The 20,376-nt window shown below is 35.1% G+C and overlaps 1 protein-coding gene across 1 annotated transcript in view; it reads left to right on the top strand.

Annotated features, from left to right (window-relative positions):
• CSMD1 (CUB and Sushi multiple domains 1) overlaps positions 1-20,376 on the top strand; it is a 1,041,152-nt gene that overhangs the window by 882,420 nt on the left and 138,356 nt on the right. Inside the window, 6 exon segments of the mRNA XM_079329059.1 lie at positions 1,046-1,159; positions 3,003-3,098; positions 10,134-10,337; positions 11,430-11,554; positions 12,171-12,267; positions 17,649-17,753. Of these exon segments, the coding sequence (XP_079185185.1) occupies positions 1,046-1,159; positions 3,003-3,098; positions 10,134-10,337; positions 11,430-11,554; positions 12,171-12,267; positions 17,649-17,753 (741 nt within the window).

Here is a 20,376-nt window from a genome sequence, read left to right as displayed (position 1 = left end):
GTAGAGGGAAAGGAAGCAATTCTACAAGAAAATACCATAAATGTTTGTGAAAAATCACAAAACTGATTATTTCAATTTGTTGAAATACTTGCACAGAATCTCTAAAGCTCAAGCAATTGTATGTAAGGTGTAGTTTTCTGCAAAGCAGGTTTTTTCTAAGTCCAGACAAATAGCAGTGAGACTCATTATACTGCTTATTTACCAAAAAGTTCACAGCAACTTAATGCATTTGGTACTTTCTGTGCACAATTAATCCTGTAAGGATCCATATAGATGGACAGGATAACAGATTTTTTATTTTTTTGTCTTGGTTTAACTTCATGTTTTTATTACTATATGATATTTGAATTCTGTGAACGATTAGATATTTACTAGTGAAATATAATATTAAAATATTTATTAAAACACTTTAAATTATGTACAGCTGAAGTGTAAAATAAGTGTAACAATATGTCAAAGCTGGTAACACACTGATATTTTTTAATATTTGATCAGTTTTTATATCCTTCTGATAAAACAAGTACTAATGCAAACTAAAAAATGTGACAATGCAGTAAGTTTAAAAACATCTTGTTTGGACTAAAGTCAGATGAGAAATTAATCCTTTGTGATAATAGATGGACCTTAATAGTTGCTATATTTGACAACTAATTTATGTGATTTTGGTACAAAACTTTCTGTTTAAATAATCTCTTTTCTTGTTCTCATAGGTACCTAAGCAATAAGACTTGTTTGACTACAGGTCACAGTTTTGGTGAAAGCATTATTTAATAAATTTTGTTTTAATTAAAAATATGGAAATAATGAAAAAAAATCTTGCACATAAATTTAATACAGCTTTTTTATCATGTTAGATAATTATATAAGTTTTTAAATTTATGCAGAAATTCATTAATAAATAAGACAAACGGCAATACATCCTTAAATTTCATTTTGAAGACTAAATTCTTCTTTTATCTCCTCTCTTTTTGGTTTTTTTTTTCCTCGCTGTCCTTTTCTCCTTTGTCTTTTTCTTTTTTTTTTTTTTTTTTTAAATTAAATGTAGTTGTGTTTGGACAATTTGCCTATTTTCAGACAGCTTTGAATGATGTGGCAGAATTATTTGATGGAGAAAACTCTCAGGCTAGACTTCTTAGTTCTCTGTCTGGATCCCACTCAGGTAATTACTAAAGAAAAGTATACATTTCTTACATTCAGTATGGGAAAAAATGATCAGGAGAATGTTATTAATTTACTTTGGAAACAAAGTTATTGGAACAGGATGCGAAGAGAAATTAAATATGCATCTAAATCTTTGAATCAAGACATTATTCTGGAACATATGGTTAGGCAAGAACTTATCACTGGGGTGAGTGTAGAAATAGTTGAATTAATTTATCAGATCTCTATGTAAGAGGGCAGATTGTATTTTATAATTGTCTTCTCTGCCCCTAAACCTTTTGAAATACACATCTACATATTCTGAATGGCTAATTTAGACACAAATTACTTGTATTTACAAAATGCAATTATCTATATGCAAACATGCACTTAGAATAAAAGCAGGCCAGCTGTTGCATTCAGGTAACTATAGCAAAAATTGACCTTGTGAAATCATAATTAAGCTTATATGGATTTCAACATGGTCAAATTTCCATTTATGCATATATAACTAATGTGTTCATCTTCAGTGATATGTCAGTATATTTTTTGTATTTCTGCAGCTATGAATGTGTTTTGTCAAACACTCTAGTATTTAGCAGAGTTTATATGTGAGTTTAATATTTTTGCAGTACAGGGCTATTCATGGCTTCTTGCTTTTTACTTTGAATAATTGGAGAAATATTTCATGAGAAAGGATGTTACATATTTATTTGATTTATAATAAATATATTATTACACTAAAAACTCAGGTCTTAGTTTTCCTCTGGTGAATCCAGCTATTTGTGTCATAATAAGAGTTCACAAACATTTCTAAGATTTGTTTAATTACTGTTGAGAGTTCTGCAAAACAAAACAAAATTATATTTTTAAATTTAAGATACAGCTCATCCCAGCACCAAATTTCACTGCATAGAACTCTCATATAGAAGTTGAAACTAATGTCTGTTTTCACAGCAGACATTTAAAAACACTTGAAAGTTATTTAAACTTCTGATTTTTATTTATTACTTGTGACATATCTGAATTACATTGACTCAGGATAGGATTCCCCTACATGGAATCACTAGTTGCAATAATATAAAATTAATCAAAGTGAAAGAATTATATACCTAGTAATATATGATATTTTAAATCATCATTCCTTTCTGTAGAATTTCATAAAATATGGGTTTATACAGTCCAGGGAGAATAAAAACAGCAGTCATATGTAGCAGAGGTGTTGTAGACATACTGCAGTTTTGTCTATAGTGTTTCATTATTGAACTTTTATCATGATTCCCGACAGATACATCAGGAAAAGAGATAAATTATATTAAATATTTTTATTAATCCACAAATCAGAAATAAAATTTGCAATGCTATAAGAAAGTTAATAATGTAATATAGCTCATGTGTGACCATATATTTTATTGAATCCAGTATATAAAACAAGTCATGGGTTTGCTCTCTCTCAGTTTTAGTCTTGATATGGTAAATAATCCATGAAGATCCCTGTGGCATTCTTCAAATACTTTTATTTGTTTAATGTATTTGGCAAGGTCAAGTAAAACTTTCAGTCACAGAAAAGAGGTAACTACAAAGTCTTCTAGTAATTTTGGCCCCAAGTGGCAGTAGGGTTCTCCAGTCAAGTAGTTTATTGGAGCTGTAGTTCCAGCTGCTGCAGTAAATTCCAGAAGGTTTCTCTTGTTGAATCATGAAGTCTTTTCATTCTGGCAATGGCAAATTTAATTTTGTACAATGTTATTTATGTTTTCTTTAGCTATAGAGGAAAACATGAAACATACCATATTTGATTACTTATTGAAGAGCTGTAAGAGTTGTTTCTGTTTTGTGTATTTATTTTCTGTTTCCATTTGTAGGAGAGACATTGCCTTTGGCTACATCTAATCAAATTCTTCTACGATTCAGTGCTAAGAGTGGGGCATCAGCTAGAGGATTTCACTTTGTTTACCAAGGTAAACATGTCTACTTTTGGTGGAAGACACTGGTGCCAGTTTCATGAATTGAATTCTTTTTAATTCTGCATAAGTCTTAATGCATTGCTTTAAATGTGAGTGTCATCTTAACCTTTTTACAGAGATCAGAGACTTCTCCTGATAACAGCAGTTGTCTATGTTTATCATGTCTGGCCCCACAGACTTGAACATGTCCAGTTTTTCTCAGTATCTGGCAATCAGTTGCTCCCTTACATCTGAGTGAGTTCGAGGGGTTTAGGAATTTGCTTAGTTGTATTAGTCTTTCTCAGTATTCCCAGTTGATTTTTCAAGAGTATTTGTTCAGGCTGCTAAGAATTCTGTCTTCTTGAAGAGCTCAGAGAGAAAATTGCTGCAGCAGAGACTATCAGGCCCTTTCAATATTGGAAGGTGGATGGGAGACTTGCTGGTCTATTGCTGACCCAGCTGAATTTGAGGGGACATTATGTGCATGTCTGCACACTGCAGCTGAAATGCAAGAATGACACGGCATGGCCAAGTCTGTTAACATTCTGCTGGGCAGCTGAGTACACTTGGCTGATCCATGAGTCTTGAATGCAGTCTGGTGACACCTGGAGCATTGCTTGCAGATTCATTGCCTGTACGGGCAACGACGCAGTGCCAAAGGGACTGGCTGCTGGAAACCTCATTAGACATATTGCATACGTGTCCAGTAAGCTTAATGAGGCAGTCAATGCACATCTTTATTAAAGTCAAGTGTAAAAGTGGTTTGGGATAGATTTTAAATGTCATTAAGACTCCTAGATTCCTTTTAATTATTTTTAATTCTTTTTACTTTAAAGACTGGAGCATGGTTCTAGTTTGACTCAACAAATAAGTAGAAAGAACTGCCTCACCTCAAGAATCTTCCCACAGTTGTAAGAAGCTTGTTAGGACTGATTTTTAAGCCTCCTGATGCTTGTTTTTAAAGATATCACCATGACTGTACATTCTACTTTGTATATATCTCAGGATATTGTTACCTGCCCTTATTACACATCAAAAGCATCTTACACACACTTGCATTAAAACTTACCATCCAAAATTAACCATAGAAGAGGGAGAGTATAAACTTCTGGAATTAGAAAAGAGCTTTCAGCATTTGAGTTCTTATCCATTTGTGTATGAATGACATATTTCTGTGTTACTCTATTAGTGTTGACATTGAAGTGTTACTTTTTGCTGCCTTTGAAAAATTCATAGTGATATACCTCCAGGACTCTATTAGATGTATATATGCACATAGATTGCTATTGAACGGGTGAGCAGGTGAGCACAATGCTGTGTGCCTCATTTCAGACCTTTAAGATTTTAGTAACTGTAAGAAATAGATTGTAACGAATTGGAATGCAAAGTGAGTTAGGCAAAGTCACTTTATTTGTCTCAGAAAAATTACGAAGCTATTTAAATATAATGGGATTTTAATATATTTCAAAAATATCTTAAGAGCTTTGCTAAGTACAGTTATATACGTGTACATATATTGGCTAATGAGTTAATGGTATTTAATATGCTCTATGTTTTTGAGTTTTTTTTTCTCTTCTTATAAATCATACTTCCAATGACCGCATGCTTTCTACCCTTTTAAATACTTCAGAAATGGCATCCACTCTCACACTGAACATTGTAATCTGGCCTGCAAAGTCAATCATTTTATTTATTGCCCTCTATTCCAGGTTGACCTTCTTCCCTGTTCACTTTTCCACTGGGCTGATTTCAATTTTGTTTCACAGTGGTATGAAACATTTACTGAAAAATGGAGGATAATTACTATAGAAAATGGAATGCCTCTCTGATACAGCTTGAGAAGTCTAAGTTGACAACACTACAGTCAAAAGCTAAAAGGAAGGCTCTAAGGAGAAAAAGTTATTGCTTGCCTTATTTCACATTCTGGTTTGAGCACCTGACAGGGGCATTAGCTTCTGATTCAGATTTAATGGCTTTTGTGATGCCACTTTCTCAGAAACTTCTTTTTATCTGGATATACTATCTGTGACTTCATTTCTTTTCTCAAATGTTCACATTTCCTTGTAGTTGATGCAATAGGTAAAGGGTGTCTGTAACATTGAGACAATGATTATCAAGTCTTCCGAAATATTAGAGTCGGGTATGTTGATATATGCTAAGAGTAATCACATCTGAGAAGATTGGAATTTTTTTTCCCTGGTTTTCTTATGCTTGTCTTCCTGCTATGACATCACCTAGAAACAAGAGCCTATGTTTTTATATAACTTGGGCTGCAGCACTACAGAGTTCCTTCCTTAAAAAGTAAATTAATTACCTTTCTGCCATCCAAAAATTTATGAGAGTTTAATATTTGTCTGTTTTGCTTGTTATATAGTACAAATTCATGAACTAGTTTATTAGGTCAATTGAGATTTTGAAGAGGATTATTAAGAAAGCTAGTATACTAGGATGAAGAAGACAAAGGGAAATAAGAGTAAAAGAATATTGTGAATTTAACAATCAAGTTGATCTAATTTGTGACAAGAACAAAATGCATAGCCACACATTGTCTGCTAAATGAAATTAGAGAGCAGAACTAAGACTGTTAGTATTACTTTTGATATGTGCTACCCTGACACATTGTGTTCTGCTTTAAAACAGACATCTTGGAGAGGTGATTGATGCCCTGAGTCTGTCAGTGTTTAAGAGGGATTTGAAAAATGCCCTTAATAACATGTTTTAACTTGGTCAGTCCTGAATTTGAAAGGCTGTTGGACTAGATGATTGTTGTAGGTCTCTTCCAACTGAAATAATCTTGGAGGCATTTCAGCTGAGCTGTCAGTTGTGTCACCTTTTAGAAAGAAAGACCTATTTTCCTAACTTTTTATAGATGTTGGAAACATACTACATTTTTCCATGGACTATTTAAATTCCATTTTGAGCAGTGTGGAACTACCTCACTTGGTTATTACCTGCAGCTTGCATTGCATCTATGCTTAAGACAATTCTTTTTAAAACTGGAGGGGAAGGAGAGGAGGATTTAAAAAAATAGTACTTCATGGTGATTTTATATCTAAAGCATTTCTTGTCTCACAGTAATAATTAACAGAGTATTAGTAAAACTTCTAAAACCTGAGCAAAATATAAATTCTAAATGTCATTTGTTGTTGAGTTCTTGCTGGCAGTAAAATAATTTGATACAACTGTAGCCATGTATGTTTGTGGCTGTCAAGGCTAATCTCAGTAAAATGTCAGTTTTTTGTATGAAAAATTATTTTTGGTATGTGAACTAATTTAAGAGTGCCAGTAAACTGCCCCTGCATTTGCTGTTGTGTCAAAGATAGCTTGCTCATAGGAAAATAAATTTCATAAGGCTATATTATCATGAAAACAGATGATGTGACATTCTTTGTTGAGAGGTGCTAAAAGATCTAGTTGCACAAAAAAAGTATGGATTACTAGTGCATGCATGCAAATTTCCCAATGCTATTACTGAAAGTTTTAAGATGTTCTAAATCTGACTGTTAAAAAGTGTCTTTTGCCTGCACAGCTGTTATAGGTGTTCTCCAGATGTGGTTGCTAGGCAAAGGTTAGAGAAATTGGAAGGATTTTTTTCTATAGTTTCCTCCCTTTTAAACAATGAGTCAAAAAATACGTAGGGGAAGATGGCATTCCCATAGGAGGCTGAGCAAGAATGAATGGAAAATACTCCTGGAGTGATGCTGAAATTTTCAGTCAGGTCATGTTGCCTTTTAGGTAAGACAGATAAGCTTTGGACATGTGAGAAGCTAAAAAAATTTAACTAGAAGCTGGCTTAGGTGGTGACCTGTATGTGAGGAGGTTGTGAGCTACCATGTGCCATTCACAAACAGGATCCTGTGAACTGGTGTAAGCCATTTCTCACATGCCAAAATTCCCACTAGGCAGAGGAAAATAATGTGCTGCCTGTTCTCAGAAATATTTGAGAGTGACAAATGCTTTGGGGCAGAGATGCTTCTGGATATGTGCTGGTAGAGGTGCTGCTGGAGGGATTGTTTGAGGCACTCTTGGGAACAGGCTCTCCCTGCCCAAGGGCTTGCACTTCTAAAGGGACTATGGCTGTCCATGACACCTGCTGGAGCGAGAGCACCTCAGAGGGGTAGGCAGCCTGTTAAAGTACTGATCTGCACTAGGGAACTCTTTAAGGAACTGTAGCTCAAGGATGACCCACACTGGAGGAGAAACATTCAGAAACAGGGTGATGTGGAAACCTGAAGAAGTAAAAAGGAGGAGAAAGATGAGTCAAATGCAAAATACATTGGCAGGGAAGGTGGGGGAGAGCAAAAAGAGAGCACATACCCCAACTTCCTGTGCTTCCTCTCACTTCATTGGGACAACAGTGATGGACACAAGGAAGTTGAGATAAAGAAGAGGAGGATAGGTGTTTGAAATTGAGCCTGGTAAGAAGGAAGTAAAACTGTTTCATTAACTTGATTGATTGTTTGTATCCCCTTTCTTTTTAATTCCTGAATCACTGATCAGAAGCTTGTGTAAAATTAGTAATAAATTAAGCATAATTAAGTATTAGTTTCCTGAATCAAAACTGTATTGTCCACAACAACGTACTGAGCCCTTTGCTGTCACATAATTGTGAATGATTTGTCTCATGGCCAAAATGACCTTTTGAACAAGTAGCCCTATCCAAGGGATAGATTAATGCTTAATTACATGGCAGGAGCTGTAGTTTCAGGCATTCAACCATCCTACAATTGGATGTGTAAACAGCTATCATCACGTAGACAATTATAAAGTCATAATTCATTCCAGTGTAGTCATTACAGAATAACATGGAATAAAAAGGTTTGAGTAAAATAGTGTTGGTGCACAAGAAGCATGGGTAGAGAAAAGGGTATTAATCCCAATAAAAGAGCAAAAAGGGCAAGCTGGGTCAGGTGAAATGACCTGGCAGTCTCCATCAAGCCTACAGGTTAGGATCAGGGAGAACTGTGAGTGTGTGCAATCCTTGAACTATGGTTTCATCATTTTCCTTCCACAAGTGCAGAACAGTTTCCTGTCATGGTTGGAATGGCATGCATGAACAAGTTTCATAGAGCATCTGTGTGATATTGAGGTCCTGTTGAGAGTTTAATGAAAAATTTCCTATTTATTTGAACAAAGGCAGGTATATTAAGTTTGCTGAAAGGTAAGTTGTTTGTTCAAACTGTGTAAGGTGCTTAACCATTATAAAAAACTTAATAAAATGGTTTTGCTTTTGTTTTGCCATATTGTGCTTTTATCCAGGAGTGTGCTAGTTTACCTCTGATCATATTTAAAATCCTGAGTACCGTTTACAACTTTCTGTAGGTTTCATGGTTAAAATTTTTTGCAACCAACAAACATACTGATTTAGAAGAAAAATGCATGTTACTGTAGCTCTCTGACCTTGTCTGACAATCAACTCACTGCATATTAATAAAAAAGAGAATGTATATACTTGAGCAAACTTAACTTTTATATCTGGTAGCAACACTTCAACTGGTAGAACATAATGTAATCATAAATGACAACTTTCAGCATTCTGCTAAAATGCATTGCATGTTTAATGCTTGTTATGGGTTGATTTAAGATAGAAGTAATTTCAATTAGTGTTCTGTATCCAACTTGTTAAGAAATGTTAAGTTTTAAAGCATTCACGAGTACTTAAAAATTATGATTCTGAATAGAGCAAAGGATAGTATAAGAAATAAGATAAATGTAAAGTTATCAATATTAAAGCAAGTATGTATGGGCTCTATACACCTTGTCTGTTGCTTAGTGGCCAGAGTAGCTGACCAGGCCTGGTGAGGGTGTGTGCAGTTGTGCCCATGAACAGACAGAAATATCACTCTTCACTCTTATGGGCCAGCTAAGGACTTTTAATATAATGGTGTAAAATAAAACTTAAGACCTGTGATTCTGTTTATATTAGTAAGCCAGGAGCACCATGCTCAAAAATTTGCCAGGAATATCATGTAACATCCACCTTTTTTTTTTTTCCTCCCTGGTGCCATTTTGTGTTGTTTACTTAAAGAATAAATGGCAGGCAATTTTCATGGAGCTACTTATTAGTATCTAGAAACAGTGATGTTTTAAAACTAATTCTTGAACAAACCAAGCTGATGAAGCAAAGCTTTTGAATGTGCCACTCACACAGAAAAATTGCATATATCTAATGAGATTATTTTCAGTGTACCTTTATTGTACTGTAAAACATAGATTATATTACATACAAATTATACCTGTCATTTTCTATGTAAATATTTTAGTTTGTTTTTTAGTTGGCATTTACTAGCTAACTGCAAAAATAAAATATAGTAAGAACAAGTCTGATACGTGAACAACATGCACAATAGCAACAGTCAGTAGGCATAAAAAATATCTGTTATCAAAAACCATTTATAAATAATGAAACCAAAGGGAAAACTATCCCGTGGGCTTCTAATGGATGTTATTATTTTGCTCCTTATATATTGCTTGCAGTCTTTTAACTCCTCTTGTATCACATCAGGTTTATGAATTCCCAGACATTATTGGTAAAAAATGATTGTTGTCAAAAGAAAACACTGGAATAGCCTGGACGGTGTATTGTTATCACTTCATATTCTCCAATACGATAAATCAAATATTTGTAAGATATTAGGTTGTCTTTATATCTGATCTAATTTTACACCATAACATTTTTCTGGGCTACTAATGAGAAAGTTCTAGTGAGGAGCCAAAGGCCCATATTTATTGAGTGAGGTAGGTGGGAGGTGTAGTATCCTGTCATTGAAGAAGGCTGCAGAGACACCCACTGATCTTCTCATGCTTAAAGCTGTGCAAACAAAGTCGAGAGGTCTCCAAGCTGCCATGGTACTGTACATAGGCACAGCCCAAAACCACATTGCAGCTAATAGCCATGAAATCATTAGTTCATTCTTTGAGACTACAGGAGCAGAGCAAATAACATGAATTAAGCTCTGTCCTACAAGACACAATCAGAGGTTTTACTGAATTTTTTAATTATGACTGTAATTTGTATCCATGATTTTATATTTTTCTCTCTTTACACAGCTGTTCCACGCACAAGTGATACACAGTGTAGCTCAGTTCCAGAGCCTAGATATGGAAGGAGAATTGGCTCTGAGTTTTCAGCAGGCTCTGTTGTTCGATTTGAGTGTAGTCCTGGCTATCTGCTCCAAGGCTCAAAAGCTATCCGATGTCAGTCTGTACCAAATGCCTTAGCCCAGTGGAATGACACAGTACCAAGCTGTGTAGGTAAGCAATTACATTTACACTCTCTGTTCTGTCTCACATCTCTGAATTAGGATTCAGGAATTGTGTCAGAAAATAGTATTTGACCCATATATTCCCTCTCTTTTGATTAATATCAGTCATGGCCAATTTAAAAGAGCAGTTTTCCATATCAAGAAATAATTGAGTACCAGCTGGCTCATAGGCAGTATATTGTTTCATATAATGACTTAGATTATATGAACAAGTGTGATGCACATTTTCTTGAACATTCATTATTTTCATGACTTATCTACAGCTTGAAATACAGGACAGAATTTAATTTTCCAGAAGTGTCTTTGCCTGTTTTATTACACAGTCCTTATTGTGTATTTCTATCACACATAGGATAATGATTTCTTTTTTTCAAGCAAAAGCATAGTGTACTTTGAATAATGATCTCATTGTTAAGTATAGCTAATTTTCTTCAATCTGTCAATTGACCTGCACTGGAATAATGCTTAGCACTCCAAAGTTTTTTTGTAAACATTGAAATGCTTTATGTTTTTCCTACATTGATTTATATTTAAAAGTCATTGCTGTTCCTAGGAATTTACTCTAGAATTAGTGTGTTCTAAAAAATAAATGTAGGTATACCATTTTATTTCAATTGTGGTTTTTAAAATTCTTTTTGTTCTGTTTTCTTGAGCCTTAAAGAAGCAAGTGTGTATACACTTAATGTACTACACTGCTTTATCAGCTAGCTTCAATATTGGAATTATCTTGGGCTGTGGGTAAAATCATATGATTTCTGTCAATCATGGTTGTGTTTAATGTTCTGTCTTTACAGTTTGTTGTTACTCTAAGGTAAGTCATGATTAGGCTGTTCTAATCTTCACACATGCAAAATTAAGTTAATTTCTGAATTGTTTTTTCAGGCAGTTTTTTGTCTTATTCTTGGTATCTTTAATATATTTTAGATAAGATACATTCTAAGTTCAGATGATTGCTTCATCTGAAGTTTATGCTAGAAAAGCAAATAATTATCTTGATCTTAGTAAAATTATTACTTCTCTGTTCTCTGAAGTGGTTTAAGTTGTGGACAATACTTTAATTTGTGATAATACTTTCTTTCAGTGCCATGCAGTGGGAATTTTACTGAGCGCAGAGGTACTATTCTTTCACCAGGTTACCCTGAACCTTATGGTAACAGCTTAAATTGTGTGTGGAAAATCATAGTGACTGAAGGATCAGGTATTCAGGCAAGTCTGTAATCTGTCAAGCATGGAATATGTATTACTTTTTTTTGTTTATTTCTCTAAAAATTTCATAAATTAGTAATCCTGTAGTTGGGGGCTGGGGTACTTGAAATATTAGCACTTTGGATTTCTCATTATTGTTCTTTGGATAGCTTTATTTTATGTTACTTGATTTTCACATGGGGTTATGAATGAGAAGTGATTAACAAGCAGTTTTCTGTTTTAATTTTGTAGTATATTGAAAGCAGATCCTAATCCTTCAATCTGATATGCAAATATCAACTCTTTCTATCTGTTAGGGTATTACTGAGGCCCTTGAGAGCTCTGCAGCTATCTTGATTATCTGCTCATTTACACTTTGAGTAATTATTTGAAAGGATGCAACACACATACAAAATCCTTCTTACTTGCCTATTGTCATGTTTTCTAAGAGTTAACACAATGTAAAAAATTAATATTGATTTTTTTATTTACATTCTTTTCACTGATGTGTTTTATGTTTAGATCTAATTTAAAATTTATTATCTTTGCTATGTGTTCTCTATTTTGTTGGTTTTAGAACATTTAAAAATTCACATGGCTTGTTGGCCTAAAAAAGTTCTGTGGTCCTGTTTTTTAGATCCAGGTCATCAGCTTTGCCACTGAACATAACTGGGACTCCCTTGAAATATACGATGGTGGAGATATGACAGCACCACGCCTTGGGAGCTTTTCAGGTTAGGATATGCCATGATTTAAAGATACAGTTCTATATATAGATATCTATGTGAGAGAGCATGTCTTTATTTGCTCACACATATAGACAAGGAGTATGTACTCCATAATTTCTCATACCATTATGAAATGTTCTTGTTTTTGGGAGGAGACTTCAGGTGGTGTAACATGTCAATATTCAAATTTAAAGAGATATTCAGAAAAAATATGACGCTGAAATTTTTGACTTTGATTAGTGGAATTTAGTTGATAATACTTTCAGAAAAATCCTTTCTTTTATCTTTCCCCTCCCATAGAGGAGATACAGTGATATAAATTACTACTGACATTCAAGGAGCTTAATTTGATAACCTTGACTTCACGTCTACTTATTAGCCTGCCTTTCTCATGAAAAAAGATGAAGCATTCAATCTTCATCTCAACTCACAAGACCTCACAGAACAAACTGAATTAATACAACTGGGATATAAAAACCCAGATAATTAGTTGTTTAAAATTTACATCAAGAACATACACTTTTTCTCTTTTTATATGAGACATTTGTTTTATAGACAGAGTATGTTCTGCAAACCAAGAGAAAGGGATTAAGTAATGAATAACAACCCAGACTCATGATTACTTCTCTGATTCTGGTGTAGCTAAAGCAGGTGAATTTTTGCCTCTCTGGTGATTTCACAAACTTTTAAAGTATAGTTGTATATTGGATTAGTAAGGAAATAAAGAATCAACTGAAAAATGTATTGATGAACACAATGCTATAAGGTGTGGCATATCCCTTTAGTCAGTTAAGGACAGCTGTCCTGGCTGTGTTGCCTTCCAGACTCTTGGCTACTCCCAGCCTCTTCACTGGTGGGATGGTCTGGGAAGGCCATGGCACTGTGTAAGTACTGCTCAGCAACACCTCAAACATCTCTGTGTTATCAATATGGTTTTGGTCACAAAAACAAAACACAGCACCATACCAGCATCAGTAATTAACTCTATCCCAGCCAGACCCAGTCCAAAAGATTATAACATTTTATATTAAATGCTAGTAACAAGGCTCTATGCTAAATTGGCAGTAAGGAAAGTGAAAGTATGAAAATTAGTCTACTTTTGGAAGTGAATTATATGGCAAATATATTAGACCTATTGGATAAAGAACAGATTGAATTATGCATTTAACAATATTCTATTTAACAATACTCATACTCAAAGCACTTCCCTATTCTACAAAGTAAGTGTGTGATCTTGCTTTAGCATAAAAGCCTTCCTAATTTCCAGGAAAAGTGAAAAAGACATCTTTTTGTATTAGAAATATTTAATTGGAGATAAAATATCATGGATTTATTGTGGATTTGTCTCTTGTATAATGAATGGCCTAAAATGAAGAACTTTTTTTTCTGCATGGGAAGGAATATGTAAAGAGGACATGAAATCTTCTGATCTCTAAACTTAACCAATGATGTGACATTGAAATGGAATTCCAGGCATGATTTCATGAGTGGTAAAATTTCTTTCACTAAGTCTTGCACAAAACCCTTGTCTTCTGATTCACTCTCTGTGGATTCCTCTGTCTTCTAAATACACATTCAAGAGGTAGAGGTGTACAGTCACAAAGAACTGACTACATTGTGCTAATTGTGTCACAGAGTTGATTTGGAAAGGGGAATTCACTGAGTCTCTTTATTTTTGACCAGTCTGTAATCACTTCCAAGATTCCTGGATGACTGAGATTACCTGTTTGAGCTCATTGTGTGCTCAGTGCAGCCCTCTTCTCTATAGAGTATTGGCTGCATGATGTGTACAAAACATCCTTCCTTTGAATACATACATGTGTGTATATGTGTGTGTATAGACATATACAGAGAGAGAACACAAATACAGTAGCCATTGAGGTTAGCATTTGGAGAATCTACTCTTATGATGGTAATGAAATTTAGAAAGAAATTAGGTAAGATGTGATCCATTATGCTTGTACTGATCCAAGAAATGCTCAAATGCTCAAAATGGCCATTGATCTCTGTTCTGGCCTGGAAATTTCTTAAATAGCTACATAGACTTTCATGCATTCAGTTTAGTGTTTACTTCTGGAATGAGTTACACTACTCTTTGTTGCCATTGCTGATACTTGAAAGGGACACAATCTTCTGTAATAATACCATAAGGTAACATTTAAGTAGAAAACCTATCAGTTCTCATTCCTTTTTAAGCCTTTAGGTAAAACTTGTATGTATTTACTGCTTCCTAGGAGAGCTGCCTATTTTCCATACTAAAGATTCTCAATCAAAAGGTTAACAAGTCTGTAGGACTCCAAGCATCCTGCTATGGTATCCTGCCATGCTACATGAGCATTAGATATCTACAAATCTCTAGCATGGGTATATCTACACTTAAGCTATCATCAACATTATCTGCTGCTGCTCTTTAAGTACCATTTCTCTCTACTGTCAGTAAAGAAAATCCAAAACAAATAGGATAATACCAATATCTTCCATGTTTCATATACCAAATCCCAGAAAAAGCAGAGGTTAGCAAGTGAACAACAAAATTCCACTTAGATCATAGAATCATAAAACCATAGATCAATCCAGCCTGAAAAGGACTTCACAAGATCATGTAGTTCAACCTTTTGTAAAAGAGGGAACCTAGATGGTATTGTCCAGCACTCTGTCCAGTAAAAAACCTCCAGTAATGAGGACTCTACCATGTTGCTTGGGTGGTTGCTGCAGGGCGTGGTTGTTTCCACTGTAAAAACGTTCTTTCTAATATTATGATGAAACATTCCCTTATTCTTGTCCCTTGTCTTCTCCTTGTGGTTCACAGTGAAGTGAGGAGCCCTTTAGGTACTGGAATACTTGGATGAGGTCCCCCCTGAGCCTTCTCTTCTTCAGGAAGAAGAGAGCTAAATCCTTTGGTCTTTTATCACAGGGTATGCTCTCCAGCCTTTGATCATCTTTATGGTCCTCACTTGGACCTCTCCAATCTGTTCTCGTCTTTCTTGCATTGGGAAGACCAGAATATGGGACACAATACTTCACACACAGTCTGACAAGTGCTGAGAACAGCATGATTGCTTCTCTATCTCTGCTAGTAATGCTCCTCTGGATGCAGCTCAGGAACCTATTTGCCTTCTTTGCAGCAGTGTGCTGCTGACTCATATTTAGCATATCCACTGTAACAGTCCCAGGTCCTTTCAGCAAGGCTGCTTCCTGACCACACAAATGCAGGGCTTTGGACTTGTCTCTGTTAAAGTGCATATACTGTTCGTGCTAGTCTGCTCTTTTGGTCTACCATGACATGTCAGCCTCTCCACTCAGTTCAGTGTCACCAGCAATCCTAGTGAGGGTGATTTCAATCCCACCACCCATATAATTTCTGAAGATATTGAAACAGTATGGGGACCAGTATCAGTCCCTGGGGATTCCATTTGTGACAGACAGCAAACCTGAATTATGCCATTGAATATGGCAGTTATGACAATTAAAAACTAGCCTCATTTATCTCCCACAGTACAATAGGATCTGACTTCTTATTGTATATCACCCTTTAAGGAAGTAAAATACTGGTGTTAAATGTTACCAGGTTGTACAAAGTAACAGAACAACAGAACTGCCAAGTGACTTTTTCATTAAAGAGTATAATGGCCATTATGAGTTAACATCCTCATTGTTACAGGATGCCTTAAACATCCTTAAATGTATTTCGAATTCTTTATGGATACTGTTGAGGAATACAGTTGGTGACAGCAGCGGCGTGAGCAGCTGCAGTTCAAGCTGCTCATGGAGCTCCGGGTGGTGCAGCCTGAGGCAAGAAGCCTGGACCTGCCAACACTCTGCACAGCACGGGGCCCAGGGACCTGCGGGTGAGAGGACACTCAAAGACATGGCAGGAGCTGAGGACTAGGGAGGAAGAGACTTTTGTGAGTGGTGGAACTGGGAGGGTGCAAAAGCCCAGTGGTTTCTTGGTTGGGTTTCTCCTTGGAGGCATCAGTTTGAGCTGTTTCAGTGTAAGTGCACTGTGAGTAAGTGGCTTTATGGCACAAGACATCTGAGGCTCTGCTATGGGAGATCTGGGGTGGAGTCTGTGAGGGATCCCGGTGTCACTGTGAGGGTGGGGTGTGCAGGCTGTGGAACAGGGACCCGTTGGATCTGCCCCCTGGGAAGGGACCCCGGTCCCTGCTGTGAAAGTCTCTGGTGGTGGGAGTGTGACCAATCTGTCTGGATAGTCAGACAGGGAGGTTTCCTTAACAGATACTATGAAAAGTCCTTCTTCCAGGAAGATGCTCCAGTGTTTTCTGTACTCTAGAGTAATATTGTATGATCTGAGTGCTCTGTATTGTCTGAATTTCAATATGATGAGTTTCTATGTCAGATAGTAAACACCTTCCTTAAATGTCAGCTTCTCATCTTTCAGCTCTTCTATTTATATAAAGATTTTGCTTAATTCATTTTTAGATAAAAGTGTTTTCCCGTTCCTAGTTTAGATTGCAGACTTAGGGAGATAATTCTTTTCAGCATTTCTTTTTAAGCCCAAGTTTCAGGCTTATACCTAGGTTGCTCATAGTTACTATAGAAACAGAAAATGCCCTACAGGAAATGAGAATTTTTATTATGCATCCACCATTGAAGTTCATTAACTACTTGATACTGTCTTTGAGGGTAATTGTAGAAAATGATGTAAGTTTTAGCCTCAGTAGGTCTTCCAGCTTTAGACAGTAGAATATGAGTTGCAGGGTATCATGTAGGACTAAAATCAGTGCTTGTCAGACTTAGCAATTCTAGTGGCAAAGAATGTATCAAGGCTTAATGATAAGCTCACTGTATAGCACACACAGTTTCATTGTAGATATTTGAATTAGTGAAAACTAGTATGTTGTTTTGGTTTATTTTTTTTTTTATAATGTGTTGTACCTGCTGCTTTATTTTCTGTCATATCCTCTGAATTAGCATAAGTGGTTGAAATATTATTGTGGGAAGAAGGTGTGGAGTACACACAGAAAAATCTGGACTGCTTTGTTCTGTACTACAGGTTTGATAGAAATGTGGGGAAACAGTCAAATGGCAGTTGAGCTTGTTGTCATAATCAAATCCTTCATTTATGTGATTTATTTTTCTCTTTACATCTCATTTTTTTCTGACCAAGTCAATAAAGTTTCTTCTAAACATGATGGGATCTTTGTTTATTGTTCTTACATAGCATCTTATTGTTATAGCTTGTATTCAAACTTTTCCTGCAACTTCAGAAGAATACAAGGCAGAACACAGCAGAATATTTGAGGTTCCCACGTCCATAATGAGAAGAAAACAAGCCTGTCTGATTCAGTCCTGGTTATGTCTTCTCAATACAAAACTCTGATCAGCACGCTACAGTTTATTCCATAACTTTTTTTTTTTTTTTCCAGGTACAACTGTGCCAGCATTATTGAATAGTACCTCCAATCAACTTTACCTTCATTTTCACTCTGACATTAGTGTGGCAGCAGCAGGTTTTCACCTGGAATACAAAAGTAAGGCTCCTTGTTTTATGAAACTTACTTGGGAAAAGAATGCCTATAGAAAGGGAAACTGATATTTTTACATTATGCATTTTGCTTGATTATTTTTTTTTTTCTTTCCTGACTACCAAGCCTTGTTTAAGTGGTATCCCTTAAACTGAAATTTTGAATGAAGTGGCATTTGAAATTGATGGAGAGCAGCTTTCACACATTATTTGCACATAACAAATCAATGTGGCAATTCATAATTAAAATGTGAGGTTTAATATTGATGGGGGTTTTCTTAACTTATTTCATCTTAGTTCTGAAATTTAGGTGACAAAAGAAAGAGTTAATTTCTCTTCTTGGAAATAGAAAAATCCAGAGAAGTTAACATGTTTTTTTTTCCTATTAATATGTGCATATATTTATGCCTTGAAGTTCTTTCCTTTCCATCAAATTATTTTCTCTCAACAAATTGCTGTAATTGCAAAAAAAAAGCAACCTTTTAATCCCAGAGCTACAAGAAAATGCAACAGTTATCTTGGTAAATCACTGGTGGTATAAACAGAACAATCTAAGAATTTTCAGGGCAAATTCTGCTATATGTCAACTTTTTATAAGTTGTGTGAGAAACTCCATTCTAAAATGCAGAGGTGTGGAGTTATAAACATAGTGGATTACCTCACATAATCATATTTTATTCAAACACGTTCATATTATTACAACTTTTAAAACTTAAAATACTGTAGGATAATAGTAAATTCAGTACATGTGCTTCCATAGCTTGTGATTTTAACTGGAAATACGTGTTGCTAATAGTCTACTATTTAAAAAGTAGTATGATGAGTAGATAGTCTGATGAGTGCTTAGACAAAGGTCACAAAATAAATCCTTATAATTTTTGAAGCATCTTATCTTTTTTCAAAGGCCATTAAAGAATTTTCTTGAAAATAGTTAGCTTTTATATTTCATTGAGTCCAAGAATAATATCTAAAAATGGAAATGTTGTTTTTAATATTTTGAAGAAGTACACATAAGTAAATAAACATGGATTATTTTTTATAAGTTCTATTTAGGGTTAAGATAAAAAATTGTAAAGAAAGCATAAAGCTGCACAACATCTTGAAATACTAAATTTTCAGCTCGTAATAAATATTTTGATCTGACTGCAATCACAAGAAAGTCCTATGTTTTCATTTAATTCCCTGCATAGTTCAAGCATTTATATGCAAGTGTGTTGTAGGGGTTATTTTAATATAATCATTCCAGTGGGGATGTAGAAGGAAAATATGAATATTACCTCTGTAGGATTTTTTTAGAATCTACTGTTTTGAGAAAGTTTGTTGTTCGTGTTGCTGTTGTTGTTGGGTTTTTTGTTTTCTTTTCTTTTTTCCTGGGGACTCCTCCTCCACAGTTGGTCATCTTATTTTCCTCTTCCAGTGTTTTTCTTTAACCTACAGTGAAAGTATATTTTCATATGAAGCATAAAGAATTACACATTAATTCTAGAAATTCATAGAATGAACATTTTACATTTTTATATTTTATTGTGTTAGTTTATTATCCCTGCAGCTCCTGTGAAAAACCTGTTTAGTTAACAGGTAAAATTGCTTAGATTTATACTTTTGCTTTTCTCCTAATTGCCAGTTTCCCAACTGTGCTGTGTTAAAGCATTTATTGGACTTCAGTGATGCTAATATCTCAAGGCCAGTGTTTCTTAGAAGTGCACCTCAATACAGGTCAACGTAACAATGTTGAGCATTCAGAGCTTAGCTATTCTGTTGATAGTCTGACAGCAAAGAAAAAGAAGTGTTTCTTACATGGCTCCATGGTCTCTGCAGGGCTAGTAGGCGTACAGTATCTCTCTGTGTGACTGAATGCAGAAACTGATCAAGTTCCACAGCAGGAATTTACAGGTTTATATTAAGCAGTCACCTTTTCAGATCAAGAAAAAAGCATAGGAGATGCTTTTCTGTGCAGATATTGCTAGTATTTGATTATGAATTCTGAAGTCTCTGATCATTTTGCCACCTAATATTTGAAGCAGCATCTGAAAAATAAATACCTTTAATCTAAAACAAAAATACCAGCTATCTGAGGAAAAAAAAAAAAAAAGCATTGATTGTGAAATGCTATGTTAGAGTATCAGATACTTTTAATAAATTAAAAAAAAAAAAAAAAACAAAACAAAAAACCAAACCTAGATTAATAGTCATAGAATATGCTGTGTTATAATGGACCCATCAGGACATTGAATCCAACTCCTGGCCCTGCACACCTGCATGGATTGTTTGTGCCTTGATTCTTTCTAGATAAAATGCTTGACAGATGTAACTTTTGGGTATAAGAGGTTCAGTTCAATTCTTTCATCTTCCTGAAGAAATTTTAATGTCTGAATAGTCATAGTGCGAGTCCTCTACATATACTTTTAAGGCTTCTTTACTTAATAAGATGAACTAAGCAGGTCTGACAGGATTTGTATCAGCATTCTAATGACCAGGAAAAATGGTCCATCCTTCTTGGTCAACTTGTTTTAGAAATTTTGTAAAAAGTAATAGAGCACTAAGATCAAATGTATAAAAACACACCACTGTTGTGAGCCCAAAGACTTAGGATTAATGTGTGCATCAAAAGGGAAAGCAGTGCTTGATCA

The sequence above is a fragment of the Erithacus rubecula genome (genome assembly GCF_903797595.1).
Source record: "Erithacus rubecula genome assembly, chromosome: 2".
Taxonomy (NCBI): domain Eukaryota; kingdom Metazoa; phylum Chordata; class Aves; order Passeriformes; family Muscicapidae; genus Erithacus; species Erithacus rubecula.
Note: the sequence above shows the minus strand (reverse complement) of the source record. Positions and strands in the feature narration are given on the sequence as shown.